General features: G+C 41.0%; 1 protein-coding gene across 1 annotated transcript; it reads left to right on the forward strand.

The window, feature by feature from the left end:
* Positions 1 to 204: 204 nt before the first annotated feature.
* Positions 205 to 19,132, forward strand: MCHR2 (melanin concentrating hormone receptor 2). Its single transcript, XM_059941631.1, is given in 5 exon segments — positions 205 to 386; positions 9,460 to 9,669; positions 13,949 to 14,143; positions 16,375 to 16,515; positions 18,706 to 19,132. Coding segments are annotated over 5 exon segments (1,155 nt in total).
* Positions 19,133 to 20,182: the final 1,050 nt, after the last annotated feature.

The following is a 20,182-nucleotide window of genomic DNA, read 5'->3' on the forward strand; positions in this document are numbered from 1 at the left end:
AAACCGTCACATCATATGGACAGGGAGCAATCATACTCACCCTGGAATCTTACGTTGCATGAATTCTTGGTGCAAAGAAAGCCCCAATAAATATTTTTTGAATTAAGTTAAAGAAAATCTGTATGGAAGGAATTGCCTCAAATTTTCATTAAATAAATCTCGTCTTATTCCTTCACAGCTTTAACCACTGGAAGTTCATAAACAATGAATTTACTTCACTCGTCCTGTTGTAACACCTCTGCTGAACTTTTGAACAAATCCTGGAATCCAGAGTTTGCTTATCAAACCCTCAGCATGGTGGATACAGCCATCCTCCCTTCCATGGTTGGGATTATCTGTTCAACGGGGCTGGTTGGCAACATCCTCATTGTATCCACTATAATAAGGTAAGGGCTTCTTTTTCTTTTCCGTAATTTAGGGGCATGCTATACTCCTTCAATGAGTCCTTTTCCCCCTGTAGGATTTTTCTTAATGAAATCAGGTTTTGGAAATATTTGCTTAAGATAATTAAAGAAGTTCTACAGATATTTTCATCGTGTATTAAGTAACATCTGAGTCGCAGATGTCAAAATGACAGTGCTTACTGTTGAGTCAGTGAATTTTCAGAGCAGTGATTCTCATTTTTAGCTACATATTAGAATCACCACAGGGACTTCCCTCATGGTCCAGTGGCTGAGAATCTGCCTTCCAATGCAGGGGAGGCGGGTTCGATCCCTGGTGGGGGAAAAAAGATCCCACATGCCGCAGGGCAATTAAGTCCGTGCGCCACAACTACTGAGCCCGCGCGCCACAACTACTGAGCCTGCGCACCACAACTAGAGAGAAGCCCACACACCGCAACAAAAGATCCCACATGCCCTTAATGCAGCCAAAAATAAACAAATATTTAAAAATTAAAAAAAAAGAATCACCACAGAGCTTTTAAAAATCCTAATAAAGAGTTTCACCCCAGACCAATTAACTCAGAATCTCTGGCAGTGGAGCCCAGGCAAGAACTGAAACTGCAAGGCAAACATTTTATTTTCCGGCAATAAGAGCTACACTAAGAGGCTGACCTGGCCTCAGGTAGAGAGATACTCTACCTGATCTACTGCCAGAGATTCAGGCAGTCATACGCGGTGGGCTGCTCCCCTCCATATGGACCACCCAGTGCAGGCCAAACTGAGAGGCACCTGCTCCCTAGTACCTCTCGCCTCTGCTTCATGTCCCCCTCCTCATTCAGCTAATTTCCTGCTTCCTCTCAAACCTAGAGCCTAAGGTTTAACTTGGAGCATAAGAACAGATTACAGTCAGCCCTCAGTACCCATGGGCTCTGTATCCATGGGTTCCACATCTGGGGATTCAAGCCATCGTCAAAAATATGTGGCAAAAAATTCCAGAAAGCTCCAAAAAGCAAAGCTTGAATTTACCATGCCCTGGCAGCTATTTCCATAGCATTTCCATTGTATTTACAACTAATTACAGAGTATTTGCATAGTATTAGGTATTATAAGTAATCTAGAGATGATTTAAAATATTAGGGAGAATGTGTATAGGTTATATGCAAACACTACACCATTTTATATAAGGAACTTGAGCATCTGTGGGTGTTGGTATGGGTGGGGGGCAGCTGTCCTGAATCGATCCTTCATGGATACTGAGGGACCATTGTACTTGTCCTCTACTGGCTTGACAAAATGAATTTAGAGTTAGTGTACACATGCCCCATCACTACATGATACCTTTGCTATCCCGATTATTTTCACATTTAAGGTTTACTTGTTTTAATACATATAAGGTGTTAAAAAAAATTTTGTCCTGGTCTCCGATCATACTTACAGCCACGATTTTAAAAGATTTTTGTCCATATTTATAAATTATAAAACACATTCTAAATTACTACCAAAAAGGTGTTTTCAGCATTATATTAACACATAACTAACAAACTTTTGTGTAGCATATTACACTTACAGAGAACAGTTGTTAACTCATTTACTCCTCAAAATGGCAATACTCATTTGAGGAAAGAGGCTCAGGAGAGAAAATAATTTGTCTAGCATCACACAGCTGGTAAGTAACAGTCCTAGCACTTGAACTCAGATCCCATGATTCTAAATCCCAGGCTATATCCTCCACAATAATAACATCAAACAAATCATCAAAACTAGAAAGATGGTTGGATTTACCATGTGGATGGAAGAATCCTCACAGGACCAATTAAAAACAGGAGCAGCCCTCGGGAGAGTGACAGGATGACACTCACTATCCCTGAGAAAGCTCATCACTTGTCACTTTCCCCAGCTGGCTTCTCAAATTTTTATTGTCATTATCTCTGTAGTTAAGTGTAGTGTATCAATGGTATTTTTTTATGACATTCACAATTGAAGATTTATTTGGTATACTGGAATTCTACTCTTAATGAATTCAGACATTCCTTACTGTGTCCTGTAAAACCATTTGTGAATATCAAGCATTTAAAATTATTTCTTAAGTGCTAGAAGCAGTTCCACTCAATATGTATTACTTAATACCTACTGCATGCCCAGAACTATTCTAAGCGTTATGTAAATACCAAAGAAATATGGCAGCATCTGACTCTAAAAAGTTCATGGTTTACTGGAGAAGACAAGATTTAAATACATTAACTCATTTGAAAAATAATACAAGATATTAAAAACAAGTGGGTGAAAAAAAGGTGGTTCAAATAACAAGTTCCAGGAAGGGAGATGAAAGTAATCAAATATTCTCAGAAAGCCTCAGGAGGCAATAATGTGAAGTAGAAAGTTAACAGTCAGAGACCTGGGAATGTTTCCAGCTCACCCTGTTTGTCTGTTGCACCTGCTCACTTCTCCTTCCATCCTTCTCTCTTGCCCCTCAGTATTTTTGCTGTCCCCTCCTAAAGATACAAGCAGTGTGCCTCATGCCTGAGAGCCTTGGTCCCACTGTTGAGAAACCAAATCCTTAGAAGGTGTAGCCCTCCAGAAATGGTTGCATTTTTACAGACACCTTTTATATGCAAAGACTCTTCAGCGTGAAATTCAGGCCCTGTGACAGGCTGTTGAAATATTTGGAGCCAGAGAAACTTCTTGGTCCCCCTCAAGTTACACCAATAGACAATGGCCTGATTCCACCCACTCATATGGAGACAAAGCTTGAAAAAAAAAAGAAATGTGGGATGTGAATTCTTCTAAAAGTCAATACTGAGCTATAATTCCCCGAAACAGATTCTCAACATAAAGCAGATAGTCATTAAACTGGAAAAAAAAAAGAGAGAAAACCTGAGCCATAATACTGACAAATTTACTTGCAATGATTGTGAAAAATCTGCTACTTCTTCATACCATTACAATTTTATAGATAATAAGTGAGAAGATATATATGTTAATGGAGCTTTTAAGATGAATCGTTTAATCTTTCAAAAAACATCTGCAGCAACTTAATTTTTATTTTTATTGCTAGGATGTTGATATTTTTCTCTGCAAATTACTCTTCAAAAATTTATTAATCTCTCAAAAGTCATTTGAAAGTAAATTAGTTTTAATTTTTTTCAGCTTGGGATTTATCTATTTAGTTTTTTTAATTGCTCTCCAAAAAATTTAAGACAATTTATATTAATATTTTTATGATGCCTTGCCATGATCTTTTATTTGTTACCTTCTTAACAGACAGATGGCTCAAACTATGAAGACTATGCTAAAAATAAGGAGAACTAGATACATTTAAAGAAGATTTAGGACTTTCCCATTTATGATAAATACTTGTATCAAAAGAGAATGAATAGAACAATAGTAAGATCATTAGTGATGCTGGAAAGCAAGAAATGAACTAACTTCTGACTTTGCCAAAGGAAGACTACAAAAATGTATGAAAAAATAGATTTACGGAAGATGGAGCTTCCAAAATAAGGTGTCCTATGTGGCTTTTTTTTTTTTTTTTAAAGAATCGATTTGTGCATTAGGAGGGTGACTATAAAGTAGTGAAGCCAGATCATTACTACTCAGTCATACTTTAAATTCACAGCAGGTCAAAAGGAAGCCAGATTTTAAAATGTAGGAGGAAAACTGGGCCAATTAAAACATAAAATTTTCCCCTTTTGTTCTTGGGAGAGAGACTTATGAACTCAGCCCCATTACTCAACTATTCTCCACGGCCACAGTGGGTCCTGGGAAACTCCTTCAATAAAGGCGATGATGTTTCTCTCCGTCGGTCCCCCACCCCCGTGTTTTGAACACATCTTTCTCCTGTCTACTGACAGACGGCTTTGAGTGGGCAGAGACTCTCTAAAGGATGCTTTGGCTCCCTATAAACAAAACGTTCCCATTCTTTCATTCCCTGCCCTCAACTGGCTGTCAAGTCAACTAATTTACACTAAATCATGAATTACTGAAACATCTTACTTTTTAACCCCCCACCATGGTGTCTACATTTTATACAGAGATTACAAGAAGAAGAGTGAGTGTTCCTGAAGGAATACTAATGGTCTAATGATGGAACACCAGTTACTAAGACAGAGATGGGAAATGCTTAGAACAAGGCCTCTTCTTTTTTCCCACTCAGCTTAGTGCTCCCTCTGACCCAGCCCTCTACCATTCTCAGGGTGCCAGCTGGAGTTGGAGTTGACCCACACCCTTGCTGTACACATACCCTATGCTTTAGATGCTACAAAGCCTCCCAGTCACATCTGTTCAAATGAACTGGAAAGTTGATTGGAGACCTTTGTTGCTATGGTCCAATGCACCAAGACAGCTCTGGAGTATAAAGGGGTTGAATGTCTTCCCCAAGGACACAATAAGTGAGGGCACAGAAATGAAACTAGAATTTCCAATTAAGTTCTCTTTAAATATCTTACACTGTGTATCTAGAGCAGGGTTGGCAAATACGTCACTCTACTCTAAACTCTCCCACCCTTGGCAGTCATGTCTAATCACACAGGTCTGTCCTTTAGTAGTGCCTGTGTGATGACTCACAATTCTTCTCAGCACAGCACTTTATGAAATCACTACTAATCCATTGGTGTTGCCTCATGCTGACCTTAAACAAATGAACTACCCGTTATTTCTGAAGCAGAAATGGGTTTACTCAGGATCAGCAAAGTATTGCAATTTGGGATCTGCAACTATGGCAAGCCACATGCAAGTGCCACCCAACAGAGAGAGGAGGATTCTTTTACAGAGGGGGAAAAGGAAGTTGGGAGGGCTGTAGTAAACAGAGTCCATTGAAGAAATTGAGAGTTCAGAATATAGTGGCTTGTCACTGGCTGAATGGTGACAGTCTCTCATTGGCTAAGCTCCTGCCAGGCAAGAAGTCTTTCTTCTGTTGAGCTCTGCTATCGTAGGGCATGAGAGCTCCCCGCTTCTGGCCTCCCGACTCCATTTTAATTGAGGTTTCTGTTTATTAATTTTTACACTCACAATAGGAATATAATTTAACTAGAGTTAAATGCCAAACAGGGACTCGTGAGGCGACCCAGAGATAAACAAAATTAGGAAGGTACTACCATGTCCTACCACCATCCTCTGCCCCAACACCACCACCCTTCTCCTGGCCCTGAGCTGAATGGAGGAAAAAAAAAGTGGTTTTACAGATCTTGGAAGTTTGGGCTGCCTGGTGGGAGCCACAGTGGGATCTGGGACCATGGAGCGGGAACTGCAGGAGGAAGGTGGGCGGGATGCAGTCACCAGAGATGCCAACAGCAGAGAGGGGAAGGAAATACCCTGGCCTCTCCTCTCATCTTCCCCTCCAATTTCCCTCCAATAGTGCTTCCTATTGGCCAAAACAAAACGAAAGCCAGTTGGCAAGAAGACCTAGGAACAAAGTGCAGAAGGGTGAAAAGTGGGCTTGAGAGTAGGCCGATCAGCAAGGCATCATCCTGATTGTGTGGCGTTATATATATATATTTTTTAGTTTTATTTAATCCATTGCATATATTGTTGTTTCTGATTGCAAAAGGTAAACATGTTTTTAATAGAATCTTTTTAAACATTAAAAAATACAAAGAATAAAGTCGAAATCAGTCATACTACGATTACCAAGTGGATGATCACTTGGATTACTGTGACATATTATTTCAGCATGTTTTTAAACAAACGTCTAAATAAATTTGGGGTCCTACTACCTACATAGTTGATTTTTTTTTTTTTTTTTTTACTTAATAAGTACTTTCCCATTTGATTAAATATTCTTCCAAAGTATGATGTGTAACAACTCTATCATTTATTGTATGGGATGGTGGTATACCTTAATTTATCATGGCATTAGATATGGCCATATTAACCATATGAAAGACACGTTAGCTGAAATGATCACTGATTTACATATTTTTTTAATGTTTGGTTCATGAGAGACAGAAATCTGATGAAGTCTGGCAACATGAAATCTGAAGATAAATTAGACCTAAGAAAAGAATGCAAGTGGTATAGTTAGAAATTTTACTATTTCTATTTAATTATTTTTAATTTCTATGCAGTCACTTTCAGTTTAAAAAAGTAATAATAAATATAATGTTATTTTTATTACCCTAGTACCTTATATCCAGATAAATATATCATTTGCTTCAGAATTCTCTTTTGCTATACAGAGTATCATGTGGAAACACTTTTATTTAATTCTTTTGTATTTCCAGTTAATGGCATGCAATGTCCTCAACAAAGGAATTTCCGTAATTCATTATCAGTAAATGATGGGTGCCTACCTGGAGGAGAGCAAGGGCCATGGATCTAATTGCTGCAGTCAGGACCTAAGCAACCACTTGTGGTTTATACCCCAATTCAAATGGAAATAACATCTACTTAATAGGCAAAGATTTATAGGGTTTTTTATTATTGTGTTTTGCTTTGTTTTTTTTTTTAATTTATTTTTATTTATTTATTTTTGGCTGTGCTGGGTCTTCGTTGTTGTGTGCTGGCTTTCTCTAGCTCTGGCGAGCAGGGGTTACTCTTCGTTGCAGTGTGCGGGCTTCTCACTGCAGTGGCTTCTTGTTGTGGAGCATGGGCTCTAGGCGCACAGGCTTTGGTAGTTGTGGCACGCGGGCTCAGTAGTTGTGGCGCACGGACTTAGTTGCTCCACGGCATGTGGGATCTTCCTGGACCAGGGCTCGAACCTGAGTCCCCTGCATTGGCAGGCGGATTCTTAACCACTGCACCACCAGGGAAGTCCCTTTGCTTCTGTTTTTGTTTTTTAGCATGGAACTCCTTCCAGCTGACCTCTAATATCAGTTCCTCTCCCCTGAGCCCTCTCCATCTCCTACTCCCAATGGTCTGGTGAGGACGAGGATTAGAGACCAAGAACAGTCATTTAGCATCTCTTTTGGTTGACATGATCTTTTTCTCAAGTCTCTTCTCCTTCTTGGTCTTTCTGATATGAGCCACCAACGTCCTGGGGACAAGGAACCAACCTGCTGTATTAGTGGCATCAACAATGCCCAAAGCGTGGTTGCTGAATAAGGACTCACACCAGTAACTCCCCCATATAGTGTGTGCTGCCAGGGCCTGGGTAAAACATCCTGGCCCCGACTGACCCCTCACACGAGCCTTTGATGGCTTAAATATGAAGTTCACAGGCTGTAGAATTTGCAGTCCCTGAATAATGAAGACACACACTAGCTTCCAAACAACAGAGCAATAGACCTGGATCCAGGGTGAACTAATAATTGTGGCACAATCTTAGGGCTAATTCTTATGTGCTACTTAAATTCTTATCTGTCCTCAATACAGATGTCACTTCTGCCAAGAAATTTGCCTTGACTGCCCCCAGGGGAGGGGGTAGAGGCCCATTTTTATGCGCTCCTTGTGCTTTCTCTAGCTTTCTTTCATCACATTATAATGTGATCATTTATTATACATGTCTAGACTATAAGCTCCTTGATGTTAGAGTTTCTAGGTGATTCAGCTTTGCAGCCCAAAGCACAATATTATGCCTGACATATAATTGGTGCTCAATGTTTGTTGAATTAATAAATAGCATCTCCCAGATAAAGATGATACCTGTTTATTATTGAATGCCCCAACTCTTTGAAGATAGGGAGCAACTGAATTTTAAATTAAATTTCTGCTCTCAGAAAATTATTTTGCCTTCACTTCCCCCAACAGATGACAGGAGATGTTTCTCAGTGCCCTCCACCAATTCACTCGTTTCAGATTTCTACTCCACACTCTGGATTTCAGGGTCTTAATAATAGTCTTTTCTATTGAGTTAAATTTTATTGGAATATTTCTAAGTAATGGTTGAAATTTGTTTTAACAATGGCCTCAGGATTTGAACTTACAGCTTCAGTGGGGGGGAAAAAAAAGCATTGCAAGATGGAAACATTTATTTTCCCTATTCAGCTATATTTGGTGCTAGGGATAGGTAAAGACAAAGTCTTTTGCCTGAGTGAGTTTCGAGTTGGTATAATTTATTGCTATGTAGAAATTACTTCAGAACTTAGTGGCTTAAAACAATCAACATTTGTTATCTCACACAGTTTTTTGTTTGTTTGTTTAATTTTTATTTATTTATTTTTGGCTGCATTGGGTCTTCGCTGCGGCACGCAGGCCCTCCCCAGTTGCAGCGAGCGAGGTCACTCTTCGCTTCGGTGCGTGGGCCTCTCATCGTGGCGGCCCCCCTTTGTTGCGGAGAGCAGGCTTCAGGTGCGCGGGCTCAGTAGTTGTGGCGCATGGGCTCAGTAGTTGTGGCTCGCGGGCTCTAGAGCACAGGCTCAGTAGTTGTGGCGCACAGGCTCAGCTGCTCCGCGGCATGTAGGATCTTCCTGGACCAGGGCTCGAACCCATGTCCCCTGCATTGGTAGGTGGACTCCCGACCACTGCGCCACCAGGGAAGTCCCTCTCACACAGTTTTGAGAGTCAGGAATCCAAGAGCAGCTCAGCTGGGTGGCTCTGGCTCAGGGTCTCTCAAAAAGTTGCAGTCGAGCTGTCTGTCCATCTTTAGAGGACTATCTAAAGGCTTGGCTAGGGCTGGACCATCTACTCCAAGGGAGCTCACTCACAGGTCTGGCAGGTTTGTACTGGTTGTTGGCAGGAGGCCTCAGTTCCTTTCCACATGGACCTCTTCATGGTGCTGTTGAGTAACCTCACAAGACGGCACCTGGCTTCCCCCAGAGAAAGTGATACAAGAGAGAGCAAGGAGAAAACCCCACCATGCCTTTATGTCCAAATTTTGAATGTCACACCGTCAATTCCACCACATCCTATTTGCTAGAAGTGAGTTACTAAGTTCAACCCACACTCAAAGGGAGGGAATTAGGCCCCGCTCTTGAAAGCAACATCAAAGAACTTGTGGACATATTTTTAAACCACTGCAGTTAGTTATCAGACAAATAGTTCAAAACGTCTGAATATACACAAGCATTCATATGTGCATTTGTGACGGTTTCCTTTTAACTTTTAAAATTAATTTTAGCAATTGAAAATCTGTAAGAGATGGCATAAATTAAAGGTGTGTATTTTCAATGTCAATCCTCGGGTTTCCCTCCATTTCTTTCAGGTCCAGGAAAAAAACAATTCCTGACGTTTATATCTGCAACCTGGCTGTGGCTGATCTGGTCCACATCATGGAAATGCCTTTTCTTATTCACCAGTGGGCCCGGGGAGGAGAGTGGGTGTTTGGGGGGCCTCTCTGCACCATCGTCACATCCCTGGATACCTGCAACCAGTTTGCCTGTAGTGCCATCATGACTGTAATGAGTGTGGACAGGTAAGTGAAGAGACTATGAAATATATTAACATACTTCAGAGGTGCCTGTACTTCCCCAAGGTCATCCCAATTTAAGCAACATCAGTGCCAGTTTGTAATAGCAAAGTTCCTCTTCCTTTGTTTGTTTCATTGTAGGACAGATCAGGTAATATTTTTCCAACTTTCACAGAGGTCAATTTTTTCATGGAAAACTTAAAACACTAAACATCTCCTCTTTCCCAATCATTTTTTCGATCTCAGTTTTATTTACAATTGACTGCAAGAAAAAAAAGACCATAAAATCATGAAATATTGGAGACCAGAATGAAGGCCCCACCACCACCCATCATTCTTGCAAGAAGGAGGCAGAGGTCCTGAGAAGTGAGGGGATTTGCTAAAGGCACATAGAGAGTCAGTGGCAGAGCTGAGAACTGAAGTAGGTCTCCTCACTCCTTGTCTAGGGCTCTTTCTGGTAAGTTCAATGTCTCACACACCCTTGTTATCACCTAGCAGCTTAAAGGAATCAGTGGAGTAGTGGGCTCTTAAACAGCTATGAAGAGAAGTCAGAGTACCAGGAGGACCATCCTTTATACTCATCATTATGATTGATTAATGCAAATACCGCCATTTACATCATTAGAAATTTGTTGGACTGTATCCCAGAACATGCCAAAGCCCTATTCTCCACCCATGTAAGCTAATGTTATTCAAGGAGATAATGGTGATGGCCAGAGGCTGTGGAGCCAGTGAGTGATGGAGCCCAGTTCAGAGGCAGGCTGTCCAACACTGGAGGTGGCAGGTAGCTGGCAACTACCTCACCATCTGGCTTCTTTAGGAAGCATGCAAGCTAGGATGTGCCCTGCATCATCCAGATGCCAGGGCCTCCACACCAGTTCTTAGCAGCATTCCCCAAACAGAAACAAGCCCTGAAGACAACAGTAGAAAGCACAACAGAGCAACCCCCTTGAAATCTCTATCCACCTGCTTCCCACCCCAAGCCCCACCCAGCACACTTGGTCCCCCTTGCTCTGATCTACCTTTTCTTTCTCCCTTGCTTCAAATATATTACATATGTTAATATATTTCGTGTACAAAGGTAGGCATGTGTGTTGTTTTTGTCTAGCTTTCCCTAGCCATCAAATGTAAATTCCACAAAGGCAGGGTCTTTGGTCACTACACTAGTGTCTGTGTAACAGTGCCTGGCACATGGGTGCTCAAAAACTACTGATGAATGAATGAGTGAATGTCAGTCTTGAGGGCTGTGTTAAATTTCCCTGAGTCCATCAAGGACTCTTTCCTGAGTTCTGCCTCTCTTACCCTTCCAAGTGGGCCTTTGGGGTCGGGAAGGGATGAGTAGTTCTTCAGATGGATAAACAAAGGAATAGCAGGGTTCATATAAATCATTCCCTGGATCATTATTATTCAGACATGAATAATGATGGTAATGTTTAATGCAGTTTTTATATCCTGCTGCTTTTCTACAAAAGAATTATCAAAATATGTAGAGTATACTTTTCAACTTATAATTAGCTTCACATTTTTTAATCTGCGCGCTGGGTAGGTCGATCTGGTTAGTTCAGCTGATGCCACCAATGCTGATGGTGCGTGGAGTAAAGCCTGGGGAGCTTGCCAGGGTTCCAACACCAGAGCCCTGCGCGGGGCAGGAACCACTGCAGAAAAGCAACCTAAAGTATAGTCCTCACCATCGTGATCCCATTCTCAGAAGGAGAGAAGCTTCTTCATACCATGTACATACCATGAAGGCAGGAGAGTATCGGCTTTTTCTTTAAAGAGGGGAAACTGTACCCCTTCTGTAAACCTCTTACTGCAAATAAAGTGAAAGCACATTGTCTGCCTTAGAACAGACCACAGAACATTTCCTAATGTTCACAGGTTTTTTCTGAGTGTATGTGTGTGTGTGTGTGTGCATGTGTATCTTACACAACTGAATAGTGTGTATTTTTTTTTAACCTTATGGACACAGAATGCTAAAATTTTACTTTCAAATTAAGACACTCAGGCCTTTATCCTTCTCCCTGCCCTCACTTTAGAGGATCACGTGGCCAGAGACAAATAAAGATTTTGTAAAACTGAACCTTTCCCCCAGCCCCTGGCATTTCTTGCAGTTCTAACTCTACTAAATTCACAAAAATTCAACAAAATCTATAATTTTGTAAAACAGAAATGAAGTTTTCTCTGTAATGCCAGCACTAAATGTCAGTGCCACCAGTATGCCTTATTGTTTATACATTTAAGTTATTTGAATTGTCAATTTAATGGATCATAAATTTCAAGTGTTTCCCATAACTCTTTCATTTTTCTTTCTCTGATTAATTAATAACTGCAAGTGTGTGGAATATTTTAAGAGAGGGTTCCTACCTTTAAATCAATACAAAAAAATTCTGTAAACATCCAAAATATGAAAAATATTTGCCTCCAGGTGAAAGCTACCTAGACTTTCATTAGTGGTTACTTTCGTAAGTAAATTTTCTAGAACAACAACAAAGTCAGTAAGTAGGAGCCAAAATTCCCCATTCATTCATTTAACAAATATTTATTGAGCACAGACCGTATGCCAGGAACGATGCCAGACACAGGAGATACAGCAGCATTAAACTAATAGCCAAGGCTCCTGCCTTCATGGGGCTCCCATTCCAGAGGTGTAGGCAGACATTACACGGTGAAGAGTCACACGGGTAAATGTGTATTTCCACACAATGATACCTACTAGAAGGAAAAGTAGAGTTGCCCCACAATCCGCATTTATAGTCATGGGCCCTCGTATAGAGTGAGTGGTCAGGGGAAGCTTCTCCGAGAGGGAGACCTAAATGGGGACTCAGAGGAGGAGAGGCACGTCCTGCCAGGGTAGAACAGCAAGCATGTATCTGACGCTGAAAGAGACAGAGTTTGAAGGAAGGCCAGGGAGAGACTGGCACAAACTTCAGCCTGAGTGACAGGGAGGGCCGGAGGGAGAAAGACATCAAGGGTCATGGTGAGAATTCTGAATTTTATCTAAAAGACAAAGAAAGACCATTGAAGGGTTTTCAGCTGGGGGGATGAGGAGAGAAGATCCCCTAACCGATTGATACCATGACTCCATCCTCTTTAATCCCAGACAGAACGATGGCAGGGCTGCTGTACGATCACTACCTCATTCCCTGCCTCAGCAGGAAGGGAAGGGAGCCTTCTCTCCTTAGCGACAGGTAACGCAGGTGCAGTGTGCGGAAGGAGGAGGGGTGGCTGAGGCACCCAGGGTCACAAGCCTGTCCCTGCATGGCAAGGGGTCCCCCGAGTGCAAAACGTCCTACCTCTTGTGCAAAATTGAAAGAGCAAGGAGACAGAGAATTTGCCATTTTCATAAATCTTCATTAAGTAGCTCTACAAAATCTTGGAGAAAATTAAAGGACCACTGACCACATTTGACATTTATTGAATGTCTACTAATGCTGCTTTCCTACACCCCCCGACCCCCAGCAAAACTGTGCTTTCTCAAATACCTCCTCTGGATCTGAGCTCTCTTTTTCATGCTTTAGCTTTCCAGCTGTGTCTGAAAAATTTTTCTTGGATTTGCTGGAGGACCAAATATGTTTGATATATCAGGATTTCAAGTTTGATTAATGATTATCCTTTTTTCTGGATCAAAAAGAAAAGGAAAGAGAAAACCCCTTCTCCATGAAATTAGTCCACATCCCCCCTCCAGCCTACGTTTCCTGAGGAATTTGTATTGTCTGCTAGTCACGTTTGTCAATTCTGTGATTTCTGTGAACTGAGCCTCCAAGAGCCTGGGGAACTACCTCTAAAGGCATCTGAGCAAAATGTCTGTCCCAGGTGCCTGAATCTCATACTGCCGGGGACTCTCCCACCAGCCAACGCACTTTCCTCCTTCCTGTCCTGCATCAGCCACCGTGCCCCCTGTCCCACATCGGTGCACCCTCCCTCCTGTCCTGCCCTCCTGGAGGAAATCCCCGTTCAGAGACAAAGTTTTCCAGAGCCTCCTGTGCAAGGGAAGCACCTCTGTAAAGAAAAAGTTTGCACGGCAGAATTTTACCATTTTCAGGGTCTTCACGTAAGTGACAGCTGTGTATCAGTGAGTGGTTTATTCAGACTTACGGGGTCAAGAATTGTTTTCTCTACAGGTACCAGCCAGCTCTTAAAAAAATATAACTTTCTTTCACCCTGATAGACGTGTGCTTCAGGGAGGATAATAATACTAATAATTTACTCTTGTCATGAACCTTTCATCCTTGGAGCTCAGTGCTTTTATTGATTGTTCCCAAACCCTTCTCAACCGGCTTTGCAGGTACTTGGCTCTCGTCCAACCGTTTTGACTGACGAGCTGGAGAACAAGGTACAAGACGATCCGCATCAATCTGGGCCTTTGGGCATCTTCCTTTATTCTTGCGTTGCCTGTCTGGGTCTACTCGAAGGTCATCAGATTTAAAGACAGCGTTGAGAGTTGTGCTTTTGATTTAACATCCCCTGACGATGTACTCTGGTAGGTTGTTAAAACTTAAGAAAAATAAGAGTTGAATTAAGTCTTGAAGTGCTTCATCCTCTTTGTCAACACGTGAGCAACCGCGCAGAGTGTCCTTGGGGATCCTCTTGGGGCCAGTCTCCCCACTTAGTTCTCTGCTTCCCACCATCAAGTTGATAGTTTGATTTTAAGGAGAGGGTAACCTTTACAAGAAGATTTTGAGTTTAATCATGTAACCTCAGTGGGTGCAAAGTGGGTGCAAATATATTTAAATATGGATTTTAAAGATCCATCGCAGCCAGATTCAATAGGAGCACAGCAATCAAGGGAGGTGCAGACTTTCCAAAAGGGTCTAGGAGTTATGAGACTCAAACCTTATCAATATGCAGCTGGAGTTTGGTTGAGTTGCGTCCCCCGAAAAGATATATCCAAGTTCTAACTCTCAGTGCTTGTGAATATGATCTTATTTAGAAACAGAGTCTTTGCCCATATAATTAAGTTGAGATGAGGTCTTACTGGATTAGGGTGGGCCCTAAATCCAATGATTGGTTCCTGATAAGGAGAGGGAGATTTGAAGAGACACAGAGAGGATGCATGTGAAGACAGAGGCAAAGACTGGAGTGATGTGTCTATAAGCCAAGGAACACCAAGGATTGCCAGAAACCACCAGAGGCTAGGAGAAAGGCCTGGAGCCCATACTCCCTCCCCAAAACCTCAAAAAGGAACCAACCCTGCCAACACCTTGATTTCAGACTTCTAGCTTCCAGAACTGTGAGACAATACATATCTGTTGTTTTAAGCCATCCAGTGTGTGGTAATTTGTTACAGCAGCTCTAGGAAACTAATACAGCAACCAACACAGTCATTTATTGCATTTTAATTTGAAAAGAAAAATTAAGTCGAAATTTTTCTGATTGAAATTTTGAACACAGCATTAGAATCTCTGACTAAGATTTTTCGATCGCCTGCTAAGGGCCAGGTACTGTGCTAGGTGCTTTTGACCTACATTATGGCAAGTCAGTCTGGCAGATCCCTTTTTCCCAAATAGATGTCAAATAGATGAGTCATTTCTGCATCACACAGACACAGTCTGAGAGGGATGGAGGTAGAGGCTCAGCAAGGCTACAAATCCAGCAACAAAAAAAATCTCCAGAGGAGTGCAACATCGATACCATGATCATTTATTCGTTATTTCTCACAACAGCACTGGCTCCACTCACAGACAGAAAGCGTCAGCTCATCTAAAGGTGAAATGATAGTTAATCACCGAGGGCTGATAAATTAACCTGGCCGCACCCTGTCTGAAAGGAGGGCAGGACCTGAAGCTCACTATATGACTACATGACTTTGGCCTGTGTCACATAAGCAGAGACTATTTTGCATCGACAGCTGTTTCTGCTCTTTTCGGTTGGTTATGGTAAGGGATATTCTGAGGTTCTGGCCTCTGTTGTTCCTGCCAGAATTAAATCCTTACGGTGAACGGAGACTGGGACTAGTGTGCTACGTTCAGAGACCCTCTGGCTCCGGAGCGCTCTCTCTGCCACCCCGCCCACACCCACCCAATGCCGGCTGTCTTCTTCCACACAAGGGTTTTGCCGGGAAGGAGGATACCCGGTGTCTGGGCAGAAACGGACTTGGCCCACCCAAGGGCTCCCCCTGGCGGAGCACTGAGGAAATGACCAGCTGATTTGACAACAGGTCCTCTTCTGTGCCCTTTGAGAGACCATCTGGAGTCTCAGTTACAAGCGTGGGCTCTGGAGCTGGCCTGAGTATCTGGGTTCAAATCTCACCTCTGCCACCTACTAGCTGAGTAACCTTGGGCAAGCCGCTCAACCCCTCTGTGCCTTAGTTTCCTCCTCCCTAACATGAAGATGCTAATGGCATTGTACTCCTGGGGATGCACAGATTCAATGGGTTAAAATATGTAAATCACCCTGAATAGTGCCTACTACATAACAAATGCCACCTGTTGCCTCTTGTTGTTAATAACACTAAATATAATGATAATAAGCATCCTCACCCACTCTGTAGTACTCAGTAGCATTGGCTACTGAGAAGAGCTGGCTAGAGAAGAGTCATTGTCTATGAATAATGAAAAGCAGACCTTCTGTATGTGAAAGTACCCAGAGAGCCTTAACTTTTCACCCAAGCACTTCTATTCTGGGCCCTGAAAAATCACAGAATCATAAACTGTAAAAGTCAGTTCCTAGCGTTGTGAATGTAACAGTCATGTCTTCTCTCTCATTTTACAGGTATACTCTGTATTTGACGATAACAACTTTCTTTTTCCCTTTGCCCTTGATTTTGGTGTGCTATATTTTAATTTTATGCTATACCTGGGAGATGTATCAACAGAATAAGGTTGCCAGATGGGTAAGTGTATGCCTTATTTGGTTTTATTTGTTAAAGGAACAATTCGGAGATCTAAGATATCTACAATAGAAGCTTAAGCATTAGTCACTTGAAACATGCCAAGCTCAGACATATGGGCATTAATGTCTATATAAGGCATTTTCTGAAAATAAGTCATGTTCTGAAGCAGCTATTTGAGGATCTCTCAGTGATAAATATTGTAATCACTGATGTAATAGTTTCATAAAAATGTAAACAGAACTCAAGACTCTGTTTAAAGAATAATTTTGTATTTGTCATCAGCATTGTTAAATGTTTTATTTGTACATTTTGCAGAGTTGTGTACATATGTAAATATCCTAGATGTTGTGTATATTTTATAACCTTTTAATTTTTGTGGGGTTTTTTTTAGTGTAGGGGAGGAGGATCTCATTAATATTTGAATACTTAGAACAAGGTTAACTAGGACTAAATAAAACCAAAGACTTACCTAAAGACAATAAATTTGGGAAGGACCTTTAAAGATACTTGTCTCTAAAACTATATGAATAAATCTAAATTATTTTCTACTTGAAATTGTACATATCAAGTTGTTCAAATGAGTCAGTGATTATATAACATGTTAGGTTAAAAAATCATTATTAAAATTTGTCTTTAGAATAGATTATTGTATATTTTTGAGAAGACAAGATTGTGGGGTTTCCCCACACACCACATGTAACACTGTGAAGATTTTAAAAAAAGAATATGTGAAAAATGTAACCACCATTAGTCAAAATTTGTGGCAAACCCTGGTACCAAAGGTTTAGGTGTTCTATTGGCCCATGACATTTTTTCTGATTTCTTTAAATTCTTTCGAATTATTACATTATTAAAGAGTGGCCTATTTAGAATGGGAAAGAGAAGCAACCACAGTTATAGACAAAAATTAGCTTCTAAATGTATCACGGGTGAGAAGGTTGAAATGGAATCATATGGAATATTATGACATCAACAGCTGGAGAGGATGCTTGAACCCTTTTAAAACAGTTCTCCAAATCAGATCACTTTGCTCCCAACACTTTTCTCAGAAATGCTAAGAGCATCTTATGAAACAAAGTTCATATTGTCCAGTTATCCCTAAAAATGCAATAAGTTAGAGGAATGATGGTGCCTACTCTGATGAACTGCAGAAGAATCATTATCTTAGAGTGATTTTCAGCTGCCATTTCCCAGTCTTATTCATCTGCTTCAGCCATGTCCCAGAGAAATTTCTAGTTAATGTCTAAATATGACATAACATGATGAAATTTGGGAAATTTAAGTGTTTTTTATTTTAGAATAATTTTAAATTTACATCAAACTTGCATAAATGGTACAGAAAGTTTCCATATACGCCTCACTCCAGTTTCCCCATTAACATCTTACCATGTTGCACTTGTCAAAACAAAGATAATGGCATTAGTACACTACTATTAACTAAACTCTACCCTATATTGGATTTCACCAGTTTTTCCATTAAAGTCCTCTTTCTGCTCCAGGATTCAATCCAGGGGACCACACTGCATTTAGCTGACACATCACCACAGTCTCCTCTGGTCTGTGACAGTTTCTCACTCTTTCCTTGTTTTTCATAACCTTGATAGTCTTAAGTATTGTACTTAAGGAGTACTGGTCAGGTATCCTGTAGAATGTCCCCCAGTCTGGGTTTGTCTGATAATGTATCACGATTAGACTCTAAGGTTAAGGTAGTGTTTACGAGGTTTCTTCACTTCAGAATTACTACTTATCCCTTTCTCTATTCCATTATTTGGAAACGAGTCATTAAGTATAGCCCACCCTCAAGAGGGAAAGAAGGAGGGTGAGAATTAAGCTCTGTCTCCTGGAAAGGGGAGTATCAACATATATTATTTGGAATTTTTCTGTAAAGAAGTTTTGTCGCTTCTCTCCCATGTTATTCAATCATTTATATCAGTACAGATTCATATATCTTTATTTGATACTTTGGATTATAATTCACTACTATGTTATTTATTTTGTTTCTTGAAATGTTCCAGCTTTGGAAAATTTGGGCAATTTTTCACAGGGCTGAAAAAGAGTATTTTCACAGTGCTCCAAATAAGTAGGAAGAAAAATGAGCTTCATAGTTCACTACATAGCCATTTTGAACTGTCCAAAAAGTTCTGGGACATTGTTGCCCCATAATTTCTATGGTTGTTTGTGTTCTGTCTCTCCAAACGTTTCCACTACAGCTACAATCCCAGTGTTCCAAGGCAGAGAGTGATGAAGCTGATGAAGACGGTGCTGGTGCTGGTGGCGGTCTTTATCCTGAGTGCCGCCCCCTATCACGTGATACAACTGGTGAACTTACAGGCGGAGCAGCCCACGCTGGCTTTCTATGTGGGCTGTTACCTCTCCATCTGTCTCAGCTATGCCGGCAGCAGCATCAACCCTTTCCTCTACATCCTGCTGAGTGGAAACTTCCGGAAACGCCTGCCTCAAGGGCAAAGGAGAGTGACTGAGAAGGAAATCAACAATATGGAAAGCACCTTGAAACAGAGCTTTAAGGAGAGTACATGGATCATCAAAAGTCTAGGCAGGCTTGCCTACGTTACTGATGTTATTAAAAAGGGCAGGCAAAACGGTGTGCTGGTGTCCATTCTTGTTGTGCCCTTGTGACTCTGGAACAGTGCTGTAACCATTCAAATGCAGTGAGTTTAATATGCTAACTTTAGTGAAACATAAAATATTTGTCTGTGTAGGCAGTAGGCAGTGGGATAGCTGAAGAGACCCGAGCTCCATGGTTGTGGATATTATTTCAGCATCTTATAAACTAGTCACTGATGAATATGGCCATCCCTGACCATCGACTGAAAACTCACCAAGGAATCTGACCTTGCCGTCTACACTGTGGCCTCACTGTAACAGTGCCCTTGAGGCTCCTAAGAGGGGACCACCTTACAATGAGATCTGAAGTATGGCCATTTTTTAATCTACAAAAATGTCAATTTCATAGGGTCTAATTTAATGCCTTCAATAATCAACTCCATCTGTTAGCATGACCATTAGCATGTATTGAACACATACAACATGTAAGATTATATGTAACAAACCTTCGAGGTAAGTATTACCCCAGTTTACTAAGGCTCAGAAAGGTTAAGTGATAAGCTTAACACTGCACAGCTACATAAGAGCTGGGCTGAAATCCAGGTCTGCCTGTTTCTGTCTTTTTACTACAGCCCCTTGGCAACCTGTACCTATCATACTGAAAAGAGCCAATAATTGGGTTTTGTTGTTGTTGGGATTTTTGCTTTCTCCTACACCCCTACAGGAAAAGAACTAAAGTCTGAAAGAAATGAGTTCATATTCTTAAAGAAATAAGTTTATGCATATTCTTTTGCATTTAGCTTTGTTCTCATACCTACAAATGATAGAAACCAGCATCTGCATTTTAATAGTATAATAGTATTCTTCAGGATGTCAAGTACACTCAGACACATTCTCTTTAGGTTACAGTGGATGTTTAGTCAAGGCTGCAGAAACTAATTAGCTTTTAATTTCACAGATGTTCATTATGTCTTTTCCTTTTGTGGCTTGTATAAAACATTCACTTTGATATAGTAAGGAAAAAATGCTTTTAAAGTCTATATTCTCAACAAAGGTAAATACTTTATTTTGTTTGGGGATGAATCTGTAAACCCACCTCCCTCATCTAAATATATAAAACCG

The sequence above is a fragment of the Balaenoptera ricei genome, chromosome 12, assembly GCF_028023285.1.
Source record: "Balaenoptera ricei isolate mBalRic1 chromosome 12, mBalRic1.hap2, whole genome shotgun sequence".
NCBI lineage: Eukaryota > Metazoa > Chordata > Mammalia > Artiodactyla > Balaenopteridae > Balaenoptera > Balaenoptera ricei.